Source organism: Diceros bicornis, chromosome 7 (genome assembly GCF_020826845.1).
Source record: "Diceros bicornis minor isolate mBicDic1 chromosome 7, mDicBic1.mat.cur, whole genome shotgun sequence".
NCBI classification, from domain to species: domain Eukaryota; kingdom Metazoa; phylum Chordata; class Mammalia; order Perissodactyla; family Rhinocerotidae; genus Diceros; species Diceros bicornis.
The window spans coordinates 22600127-22612422 of NC_080746.1; the positions used below are offsets into that span (position 1 = coordinate 22600127).

General features: G+C 41.1%; 1 protein-coding gene across 1 annotated transcript; it reads right to left on the reverse strand.

Annotated features, from left to right (window-relative positions):
* Positions 1–11052: 11052 nt before the first annotated feature.
* Positions 11053–11742, reverse strand: CLDN25 (claudin 25). Its single transcript, XM_058544500.1, has one exon. It carries the CDS (start codon positions 11740–11742, stop codon positions 11053–11055), a length of 690 nt encoding a protein of 229 aa, XP_058400483.1.
* Between the last annotated feature and the right edge of the window lie 554 nt (positions 11743–12296).

The window sequence follows — 12296 nt, forward strand, 5'->3', positions numbered from 1 at the left end:
GTTTTAAAGCTCACTACAAAGATTTGTTTCATGTGAATGGATCAATTTTCTTACCCATTGATTACCTTTTTTTTTTTTGGTGAGGAAGATCAGCCCTGAGCTAACATCAATGTCAATCCTCCTCTTTTTTTGCTGAGGAAGATTGGCCCTGAGCTAACATCTGTGCCCGTCTTCCTCTACTTTATATGGGGATGCCGCCACAGCATGGCTTGATCAGTGGTGCGTCGGTGTGCACCCGGGATCCAAACCGGTGAGTCCTGGGCCGCCGAAGCAGAGCACGTGCACTTAACCACTGCACCACCGTGCTGGGCCCCCCTGCCTTTTTGGTTTTTGATGAGGAAGATTGGCCCTGAGCTAACGTCTGTTGCCAGTCATCCTCTTTTTGGTTGAGGAAGGTTGGCCCTGAACTAACATCTGTGCTAGTCGTCTCCTATTTTGTATGTGAGATGCCACTGCAGCATGGCTTGATGAGCGTAGTGTAGGTCCGTGCCCAGGATCCAAACCCGTGAACCCCAGGCCGCTGAAGCAGAGTGCACGGACTGAACCACTATGCCACTGAGCCTGCCCCTCCCTGCCCCGTTGATTGTCTTTTACTGTTTAAAATTCTAAGTACCACCATTTGCCTTTCACTTCTAATTATATTTATTTCTTATTGCAGTAACATTGGTTTATAACATTGTAGACATTTCAGGTGTACATCGTTATACTTCTGCCTTTCACTTTTAAATCTCTGTCATTTTTGAGTACTGTGCACAGTTATATTATTTCACTTAATATAACAACGATGGGATGGTGCTGGGGAGTATGGTTTGTCCAAGGTCATAGATGTCCTAAGTGCTGGAGCCAGGACACTAACTCAGTGGTCTCACTTCATGGCCTGTGCTTTTAACGACCACTCAACTTGTCGTTAGTAGTCTCATAAAATCTTTTGCTTTGTGCCTTTCCAAATTTCCTGGTTGGCTATTGAGATCTACAGTTGGCCAAGAAAAGAGCAGATGGACATCTATAGTCTAGTGTGTGGTGTTGAGTAGTTTGTATCATTTGGATTCACTCAAACCACCGGGGGTCGGGGGGTGGTGCTGAGAAGTCATTTCTTTTTCCTCACTGTGGCTGGCTGCCTTAGGTACAGCCTGGTTTCTTACAGGGTCCACATACTGCCTCAGGCTAAGAATGATTTTTACATACTTAAAGGGTTGTGGAAAAAGGAGGAGTGGAGGGGAGGGGGGAAGAAGAAGGAGGAAGAAACCTTTATGACCCTTACCTAAAATGATTCAGGAGTTTGACATCAGCATAAATTCCCTTGAGACTGGGGTTAGCCTTTCCATGGTTAACTGAAATTGCAGTTCTCTTCTGTTTGGATTTGTTAGCTCTTTTAAGACCTATGAGGCATATAAACTCATTTTTACCCTATCTACTTCAAGAAAGAGGTGTGAAGTAGATACATACAACAGAACAATATAAATAATGAGTGAACTAAAGGCAAAGATTGAAGGAAGGGCTGGGATATAGCAGGGCTAGGGTAGAAGGGGGAATTAATTGTAGCTGTGATTTATTCATTTTTATTGCTCAGTTTATTTCGTTGTGTGAACGTCTTACAATTTATTCTGCTAATTGTGGTTTGAGTTGATCCAGTTTTTGGCTACTACACATCATGCTACCAGGAACATTCATGTACATGCCTTTTGATGCACATACAGATGCATTTCTGTTGGTATGTAACTATGAGTGGAATTACTGGGTCATGGAATATATGGGTCATAGGAATAGACAGATATCTTTATTAGGTACTACCAAACAGTTTTCCAAAGCGGTTATGCCAATTTAAACTCCCACCAGCAGTTTATAAGAGTTCCAATTGCACCATATCCTTGTCAAGATTTGGCTTTGTCAGTGTTTTTAATTTTAGCCATTCTGGTAGATGTGTGATGATATCATTTTAATTTGCACTTCCCTGCATACTAATGATGTTGATCGTCTCTTTATGTACTTGTTGGCCTTTGGCTGTTCTCTTTTGTGAAATACCTATTTAAGTCTCTTGCTCACTTTTTTTGTTGGATTTATTGTCTTTTACTTATTGATTTATAGGAGTTTTTAAAAATATATTCCAGTTATGGAAACTTTTGGTTATGTACGTTGCATATATCTTCTTCCACTCTGACTTTTCACTCTTTTGTCTTTTGATGAAAACAAATGTTTAATGTTAATGTACTCCACTTTATCAGTCTTTTTTTTCATGGTTAGTGCTTACCAGGCCCTGTTGAGGAAATTATTACCCAAGGTCATCAAGATATGCTGTGTTACCTTCCAGAAGTGTTACCGTTTTACCTTTCAAATTTAGCTGATTGGCCCACACCATGTATTAAAAACCTTGTTTCACAGTGCTATGCGTTTGTCATAAATCAAGTGTCTGCGTGGGGGTCTGTTTCTGGGCTCTTTTGTCTGTTCCACTGGCCTATTTGTCTACTTGTACAAATATCACACTGTCTTAATTAGTGTAGCTTGTAACTCTTGATTTCCAGTACAATAAGTTTTCCAGTTTTGAAGGTCTTCAAGAGCATCCTTGCTATCCTTGATCTTTTATATTTCCATATAAATTTTAGAATCAGTTTGTCAGTTTCACACATGTACACACACATCTCCAGGGATTTTGATTAGGTTTACAGTGACTAGAGATAATTTGAAAAGAATCGACATCTTCTGATCTATGAACATGGTATACCATATTTATTTAGGTTTTCTTTAATTTCTGTATAAAGGTCTTCCACATATTCTATAAGATTTACTCCTGGATCTTTGATGTTTTTCAAGCTATTGTAAATGTTGTCATTTTTAAAATGCTGTTTTAAATTTTTTGTTGCTGGTCTCTAGAAACAAATGGATGTTTTCATATCAACCTTGTATCCAATGACATTGATAAATTCATTTATTCTAATAGTTTGTCAGTAGCTTTTTTAGATTTTCAATTTACACAATTATGTTATCTGTGAATAATGGTCTTTATTTCTTTATTTCAAGTCCCTACAACATTTATTTTTCTTGTCTGGTCACACTTACTAGGACCTTTGGTACAATGCTGAATAGAAGTGGTGAGAGTGGGCATCCTTATCCCCTAATACCGAGGGGAAAAGTTTTCAATATTTCACCACTAAGTATGCTGTAGGCTTTTTGTAAATTCTATTTGTTAGATAAAGAAGGATTCATTCTATTCTTAGTTTGCAAAGAGTTTTATAAAACTTATGAATGGATGTTGAAATTTATCAAATGCTTTTTCTATGTCTATTGAAATGATTACATGGGTCTTTTATTTTGTTCATGTGTGAATTACATTGATTAATTTTAAATGTTAAACCAATCATATGTTGCCAGAATAAACTAAATTTGATCATGATACAATTTTCATATGTATATGAAATGTCTTTTTTATATTTTCTTTAGGATTTTTGCATGTATGTTCATGAGAGAGATTGGCCTTTAATTTTCTTTTCTTGTAATGTCCTTGTCAAGGTTGTGGTATCAAGATTATTCTGGCCTTATTGAATGAGTTGGGAAATGTTCTCTCATTTTCTATGCTCTGGAAGAATTTGGACAAGATAGGATTATTTCTTCCTTAATGTCTGGAAGAATTCATTGTTGAAGCCATCTGAGCCTAGAATTGTTGTTTATATGTTTTTTAGGAATGCTTTTAGTTATGGATTCAGTTTCTTTCATACATGTAAGATTTTGAGATTTTTTTTGGTTACTTCCTCTTGTGTCAGTTTTGGAAAATTATTAGAAATTTTTTCCTTTCATCTAAAATTTAAAATTTACTGTCAGAAAGTTCATAATAATACTGTGTGTGTGTGTGTGTGTGTGTGTGTGTGTGTGTATGTTTTAATGACTCTGGGGTCTTAGTGATCTCCTCTCTTCTTTACTGATACTGGGTGATGTTTATCTTCTTTTCTTTTTGGTTAGTATTTCCAGGTGTCTATTGGTCTATTCAAAGAACTATATTTTGGTGTTATGTTTCTCTTTTGTAAGTTTTTTTTTTCTTGCCTTTTTAATTCAGAGCTCTTCAGCAGTGATTCTTAACCTTGGCCACCAACACAGAATTAGCTGTGTCACTTTTAAAAAGGCCTGCCAAAGCCTCAGCTGTACTGACACTGACTTGTTAGATTTGGGCTGGTCCCCTGATGCTTTTATGCTTAGAAAGCATCACAGATGATTCTGATATACAGTCACAGCTGAGAACTACTCCTTCATAGACTTCTCTGCCTACTAAGAAAGTGGCTTTTACGTTGTCATCAACACACTGAATTCTGTGGTTTCATAAAAAGTGTGTAGAACCTTCAATGATAGTTTACAGACTTTCATGCTTTCTGAATTAATATATTTTATCTTTGGCACATTCCTCATACTAACTTCAACTTTGATGGAGAGATAGAAAAGTATTTTTTTCTATATAATTAAGCTTTCTTCTAATTTCTGTAAACATGTCAGTTCCTTAAAGTTTACTCACAGGCTCAACTTCTCAGCTATTCAGTCATTACATTACTTTTCCCTGAGCCTTTAAAAAAATTCTCCATATTTTTTTCAGTTGTTGAACATTAAAGTAACATATTAATCTACTACAAGTCAAAGTGGAGTTAGTTAAGAGAGATTTTAAGGGCATTTCCATGTCTTCTTTCTTTCAGCACTCTTGCTTGCTCATTGTCCATTAAGTTGTTGGCTAGTTAGGATGACCCTCAAGCTCCCTGTTGTATAGTTGATTGGCCATTTATAGACAGGTGAATGGATTCTACAGGGCAGAGACCTGGTCTTTTTCCTTGTGCAAATAAGATAAGCCTTGATTGTTCCTGCTACACCAGGAGGAAAAGAAATTGTGACAATAAGCAATGAAAAGGAATATTAACTTTGAGTAGAAGTAGGGGATAGAAACCTTCTAAAGAGTTTAGGTGACTTGGAATTGATAAGCTGGCACAAAAGTGGTACCCAGGAACTGCCAGTAGTGAGCTTTGAAAATTGTCTGCTAGTCCTGGTGTTAGTCGTATTCATGGAGGGATGGCCACTTTTCTATCTAGAGTCCTGATGGTGGGCTAGATGTATCACTGCTTGCCAAAGATGGTCTTCCCAAATTAGCATTTAGATTTTAACAGCAAGGACAGAATCCCCAGTGATGACCTGGAAGTAGCATAGTCATTCAGTAAATCATCTTGACTGTCCCTGCTTATGGAATAGCCAGATCTCATTCATAAGTCAAACAGTTTTACGGCTTTCCTGATTTATAAATCACTGCTGAATCAGTATGTTTCTTATGAAGATGTGGTTCATGGAAAGAATATTGACATTGGAATCTGACACATTTGAGTTCAAATACTAGCTGAACCTGTGTTCCTGGTCTGTAACACTGGAAAATACTTAACCTTGCAGTTATGTTTAAATGAGACAGTAGTTGCAGCAATGACTCAGTGTAAAGTAGCGCTCCAGATGTAGTTTTCATAGGGAACTGTGTCATGGGGCAAGAATTTTAAGGCCTCTCCTGGCCTGCGTAGGGCCCACAAGTGAGTTCTAAATAATTGGGGCATAATATCCAGGGGGCTATGGGCCTCTGGCAAGTGGATGTGTTCATATTAGCCAATCTGATTAGAAGAGAGAGGTGTTAAAGGGATCAGGGCTTATGCTGGAGAGAAAAATAACATCATCTCCTCTCTGATTCTTTTCCTGTTTTAGATATATTTTTTTCTTTAATCATTTTATTGAATGGCCTGAACTTGATAAGGTACAGTGAGTCAATAGCTTTCTTTTTGTTTCCACTGCTATCTTCCAATATGATCTTTTGGATCTCCTGTCCCTGCTCCTTGACAGCATCTCAAGAAGACCTTATAACTTTATTGTCAAGTTTATCTCAAACTTTTTAAATTTTATTTATTTATTTATTTTTTCCCCCAGAGCCCCAGTAGATAGTTGAATGTCATAGTTGCACATCCTTCTAGTTGCCGTATGTGGGACGCGGCCTCAGCATGGCCGGATAAGCGGTACGTCGGTGTGCACCCGGGATCCGAACCCCGGGCTGCCAGCAGCGGAGTGCGCGCACTTAACCGCTAAGCCACCGGGCGGGCCCTATCTCAAACATTTTATAGAGTCTGAACTAATCTAGATCAAAAGTTCACTCTCATTCATTTGCTTCAGCACTTCTCCCCTTACCTTAGTTCAGGCCTGAGCCTGAAGTTCAGGGACTAGCAGTAAGGAAAGAGCCGTGGAATGTTCTTTTCACTCTCCCTGCTCATTCCCTTCCTCACCCCCAACTTCTGGCTGCCTTAGAGCCTGGAGGAGGAGGTTTAAACGAGAAGAAGGCAAAGGACATTGTTTACTTTTATTTATTTATTTTTATTGAGGTCATGATAGTTTATAACATTGTGAAATTTCAGTTGTACGTTATTATTTGTCAGTCACCATATGGATGCGTCCCTTCACCCTTTGTGCCCACCCCCCCATTGTTTACTTTTTCAAGAAACAGCTAATTTTGTTTGTAATACTCTCTTGGTCCTCAAGTGTCCATTGTTATGGCAAGAATCTGGTTACTAGCTCTTTTGTGGTGCATTTACAGATTCTTCAGAGAACCCCGTAGAAAACTTCCACATCAGTTCCCTGATGTGGCCGACCTCTTAAAGTCCCTCTCAGCTCCTACCCTAGTCATCCACACCTTCCAGCAGTGCTCTGGAACAGTGTCGCCCACACTGCCTTCCCCAACATCCATTTGGATGATGGAAAGCTCACCATCCTTGCCCCAATAAGAGGCAGAAGTACAGGTGCTGCCGCCGTGCCCCATGCCATCAGCGCTCTGCTTCAGGCTGCTCCAGTGGTGGTCAGGCACCCTTCTCAATGCCTCCACAACACAGGTCAGGTTTTCCTGAGAACTTTCTTGGGGACCATCCTGGTGGCAGCAGGAGTGGGCCAGGAGTTTCTGCAGCTCAGCAGGGGCAGGATGGGTCTGTTTGGATACTGGTCGTCTCTCCTGGGAACAACTGCCTTCTCTGAGTGGTTCTCTTGAGGTCCATCTTCACCCCATTTCTCACAGGGAAGAGTAGAGAACATCACAATACTCCCAACTGTTATGAATTTCCTTCCAGGAACCCTCCCTAATGAATCTGTGTGCTTCTCTTAGGTAGGCTATTGGGTGTGAAGGCCAACCAGCTTGTCTACTTCTTAGCAACAATGCGTTGAGCCCCTCTCTTTAGACCATGGTGCATACATCACCCATGGGACTTGGCTTTGAGGCTCTATTCAAAATTCTGGGGAATAGAATAGTCCATTCCACATTCTATAAATGTGGAGAAGTAGTAAGGAGAATGACAGGCTTAAAAAAAGTCCATCAATTAGTAGAGTGGAAAGTGAACTCGGCATCTTTCAGTACCACATTAGAGATGAGTGACTGCAAACGTTTTCCTAACTCTGAGTTTTTTATTATCCTAACACTGGGTGCTAAGACACGTCTCCTGTCCAGAAGCCCATGAAACCATTTCTGACTTCCCTCCACATCCCAAAATGTTTCTAACCCGTACTGGGGTCCCTTAGGACTTTTTCCTTAGAGCTAGTCTCAGAGGCTCAGAAGGGTAACAGGTAAGTATTTTAATAGGGACCTTCTGGAATGCCTTACTGCTAGTGGTGAAATTTTCAGACCCAAAGGCAGGCTGGTGGAGAATATAGCACTGAACGCATCCAATTCTAAACGCATCAAATTTGGTGAGTCCTTGAGTTATTTTCTTACAATGCCTTGCACATAAAAGCTTTAGACTTGAAATATTGATTGATTGATGTCCCTTTCTGTTTCTAATACATATGACAACACATCTCTCCATGTGTAACCACAATAAAGAAATGTTTTTAATGTTAGAATAATTTGTCACAAATATATGAGAAAAGGCTGAGTTGAAGCTAAGATACAATTAGTTCTATTTTTATTTCCCATTATTCTCCCTACCAAGTGGGTAGATAAAAACATGGGCAGTTTTAGGTGAAAAGCATCTTCTTCCTCAGAGTCGTTCTCTACAAGTGAACTCTGACCAGAATGCACATCACATTCCCTTCTGGGGAGGACATGCTGGGAATCCATCAACAGTCCCCACTCCACCCCCATTTTTAAAAAATGCCTTTATGTTCTTTATAAGGAGAGTTAGGAAGACAGACTATTTTCTTAACAAATCTTTAGTTTGTGTCCATTTTTTTTTTGCAGAGAAAGCCGTAATCACATGCTGATGAAAAATATCAACACCTGCAAACGTGGGATGAGGATGAGGGCTGTGAGCCACCAGCAGGAGCAGGTGAGCCACCTGGCAGCAAAGACGCTGTTTAGACCTCAACAAAAGCACAAAGGACAAGATTTTTCTTCGTAGGTCTTTGTTTTTTCCTTCTGCTTCGGTGCTAGTTCTTCTTTTGGTCTGGTGGATTGTCTTGGGAGCCCATCCCCATGAAGCAACAGGATGGGGTGACAAAAGACCACCATGGCATCAAAACCCCAGATTCAAGTCCTGACCAGCTAATTACTCGCCGTGGGCATGTTGCCTAAATCCTCTGAATCTGTTTCCTCATTAGCAAAACAAATAATATCTGTTCTCCCAACTTCAAAAAAATTCAAGATACATTAAATAAAACCGCCAAGAAATGTGAAAGAGCTTTGTAAACCTTACACCCTGCACAGCTGTGTGACAGAGAAACTGCACAGGGACATGGTATTGGAAAAGGGGGAGCAGGCTACTGCCATAGTCACCTGGGGCTGAGCTCCTGTTCCCGGCCACATGCTTGGCTTCCTGTGGTCCTGAGAATAGAGACAACATTCCTCTGCCTGACCTACAGGCCCTGCAAGATCTGGCTCCTTCCTACTTCACCAGCCTCGCCTTGTACGTTTTTCTCTCTCCATCTAGAACTGCTATCCATCCTTTAGCTTTTAGCCAGTTATCACTTCCATAGGGTACCCACCCGTGACTCCCTGACCAAGTTAAATTCCTCTATTGCTTGATCTTACAGAAACATGTATTTTTCCAAATTTGTAAAGTTTGTCATGGTTACAATTTACAATAGTTTGAGTGATTTTACATCAGTATCTGTCTTTCCTATTTGCCTGTACAATGGACAGGGATAAATTTTCTCTTACCGTTTTATTCCTGGCTCCTAGCACAATGCCCGACATATGGTAGATGCTCAATAAATATTTGTTAAGTGAGTGAATAAGTGATCAGATGAATGAATGATGAACTGAGTCCTTCTTGTAAATCCTGTGCGACCAAAGGATGACTCTTGGATATCTGAGCCTCACCTCTGATTGAAACTTGGCCCAAAGAGCTTTGAAACTTTGAGAAGGGGTAATTGAAAAAATGAGCATTAGAACCAGAGAAGGCCAGAATACAACTTTGATGCAAACTACCCTTTCATGCTTAGAAATTTATTTAAAGAGTCATTTGGATTTGGGTATGTCAAGTAAACATACACAAAAGGACATATATAAAAGGAAAAGGAGCTTTCTGGAGAAACTGTGCCTCCTCGAGAACCCTCTTCTGGCTGAGAAGGTAAAAATTGATGGAGATGAAGTTGCACCTGAGCAGATTTGTTTCTTCTGTAAAAAATGTTATTTTTTTGAGGAGGGAATTGGCCTGGGTTATGCTTGCAAAGCTGTTTATTCTTGTGTTGGCGTGTGTGTATATTCTTGCTTGAGCAGCGGCTATCTCAAGATGCCTGGGCTATGCTAGGGCTATTTTATCAAGGCGAGAGGTGTCATGGGGCTTTGAGCACAAGCAAAGTGGCCTCAGAGCCGAGTTGGCAAAGCACACACCAGCAGAGGAGGAAGGCGTCTCCTTAGTTCTGCAAGCAATCCAGCATGCCGCTGAACTGCAGAAGTGACCTATTTGGAGACATTGGGAGCCATCACCCTTAGCTGTTCTCCTGTGAGAATTGTTGGCAGGGTTAATGGTGACTCTTTTTCAACTGATTAAGGGAGTAGGGGACAGGTGGTAATGAGAAGAACAGGGTGGATACTGCAGAGTGATTGCTGCTGACAGACAGATTAAGCACGAGGCTCCTCCTTGTGGACTTGCAGAAATGCCCGAGGGAGGCCTAGGGTGGGGTAGTCAGGCAGAGGGTCTGCCAGTGCAGGTGAGACAAGCAAAGGAACTTAGGTCATTGTTGTAAAAGGGACTTTATTTGTAGTCATAGCCTGGGTAGGTCTACTGACGTTTGGGTTAAAATTTAAGGGATTTATAATGTGATTTTGCCTGTAGTAAAAGACATTTCTGAGGAGCTGATGCTTCTCTCCACATATGTGCTCACATTGGGCAGTTCTTGGGCACAGCCACTCTAGGGTAACCAATTTGTCCCGGTTTGCCGAGGACTTTCGTAGTTTTAGCACTGGAAGTACCCAGTTCTGGACAAACCAGGATTGTTGGTCACCCCACCACTCACTCACACTGACTTATTTCTTACCTTCATGCCAGGGAGACAGGACAGAGCACTTATAGGCTCATAACAGAGCAGAAACAAGAATATGTCTTCTCTATGGGATATTAAGGGTGTACAAACGGCCAAGATATATTGTGAAACTCTCTTTCAAATTGTGTACCTGAGGCTAAACATGGAAGCAAGGAGGGTTCTTATCCTAAGGTGCTATTCTGGGCCAATAATTCATTTTAATTTGCCAATGCATCTCCTTCAGCTTTGCTTGCTCTCTCTCTCTCTATCTAGTGACTATTAACACTAGATTTTCTATGATAGATACAATTTTTAATATATTTTACTTAGTAATAAAAGAATCAAGTTTATAATTAATGGTATGAGTTTAAAAACATTTTATATAAATAAAATCTCAAATCAGAAAAACATGTTTGTTAGAAACCATGCCTTGATTTTTCATTCTGAAATTAGGATCACCATATGACCAAGATAGTCAAATCTTTAACAAATGGGACAGTGACCACCCCTCCCACCACCACAAATGAGGCAAACAAATATAGAGTGATGAAAAGTAAGGAAAAGAAAGGATTCTACTGACATTCCTTTATTCCAGAGATTCCTTGGCAGAAGCGAGTCCTAGATGAACAGGTTCCTCGGTCTTGGTGTTAGATAGAAGGAGCCATCAGACTCCTCTGCTGGAGCACAGGATGATGGGGCTGTGGGACCAGGCATCCGGGGAGACAGCACATCTTCTTTTCGCAGGCAAGCCGAGGACATAAGGAGTAACCCACCAAGGGCCAGGAAAATGCCAGCAGCCCAGCCCAAGTAGAGAGCATCTCCAAACTCCCACCGAGGCACAATCTCAGGGACACTGTCATCCCAGAAGTCTTGGATTGTGGCATAGGCCACCCAGGAGACTGGAAAGAGGGTAGTGGCTGAGGCTGATGCCTCCAAAGTTCCTCCCAGGAGGCAAAGCCGCCTCTTAAATACCCATCCAATCCTGTGAAACTGGAAGCATTCGGACCCAAAGACAGAGAGCAGAAGCCCCAGTAGTCCCAGCCCATGCGAGGCTACCATGAGGATGCGGGATACCTGGAGCTCCTGGGGCAGAGACAAGAAGGACTCAAAGGCCTTGCACACGGTGGCAATTGCCTCCTGATTCACACAGACCTCCCAAAGTCCCATGATCCAGGTCTCCATTTCGTTCAGTTCCAGATTGAGAGTCTTCCACTGGGGCAGGACGGTGGTGGCACACGAGCAGACCCAGCCAAGGAGAGAGAGGATCAGTCCCCCCAGCTGGACTTTTCCACAGAAACTCCAAGCCATGGTTGCTCCCACCAAAGAGGCAGAAAGAAAAGGACAGTGGCTCGGTGACTGGTTAGCAGAGAGTCGTTTTGGGGAGATTGAGTGGAAGATCTTTCACATTTGGAGAGGGTTCCTGTTTCAGTTTTATAGGCTGCAGCTGAGGCAGGTGCCAGGAACTTGGCAATGTTTGGGTTTAGGGGGTGTGCCCAAGATCAGATGTGGGTGTGGATTCTGGGGGAGGGTCCCATGAAAGGTAAAAAAGCCAGACAGTACACCGTCAATACATATTTGATGAGTAAATTCATAGACTTAAAATCATTCTCCAGTTCTGAGATGACAAGAATGATGTTTGGAGAATATACATTGATGTAACCTTTCTGGAGGGCAACATGACTTCATGTTTCATGTTTTTAAATATATGCATATTTTGACCCAACATCCTACCTCCAGGAACTTATCCTTACTGATTGTGAATATATACAAGGATTTATGAAAATGTCCATTGAAATATTGTTAATGTACATTTTGGTTAATACTAGACAACCATTTTAAGCTGATGTAGAAGAAATTTTAAT

Excerpts from the sequence above, each read along its gene's own strand:
- CLDN25 (XM_058544500.1), bottom strand. The coding sequence starts at position 11,742 with ATGGCTTGGAGTTTCTGTGGAAAAGTCCAGCTGGGGGGACTGATCCTC.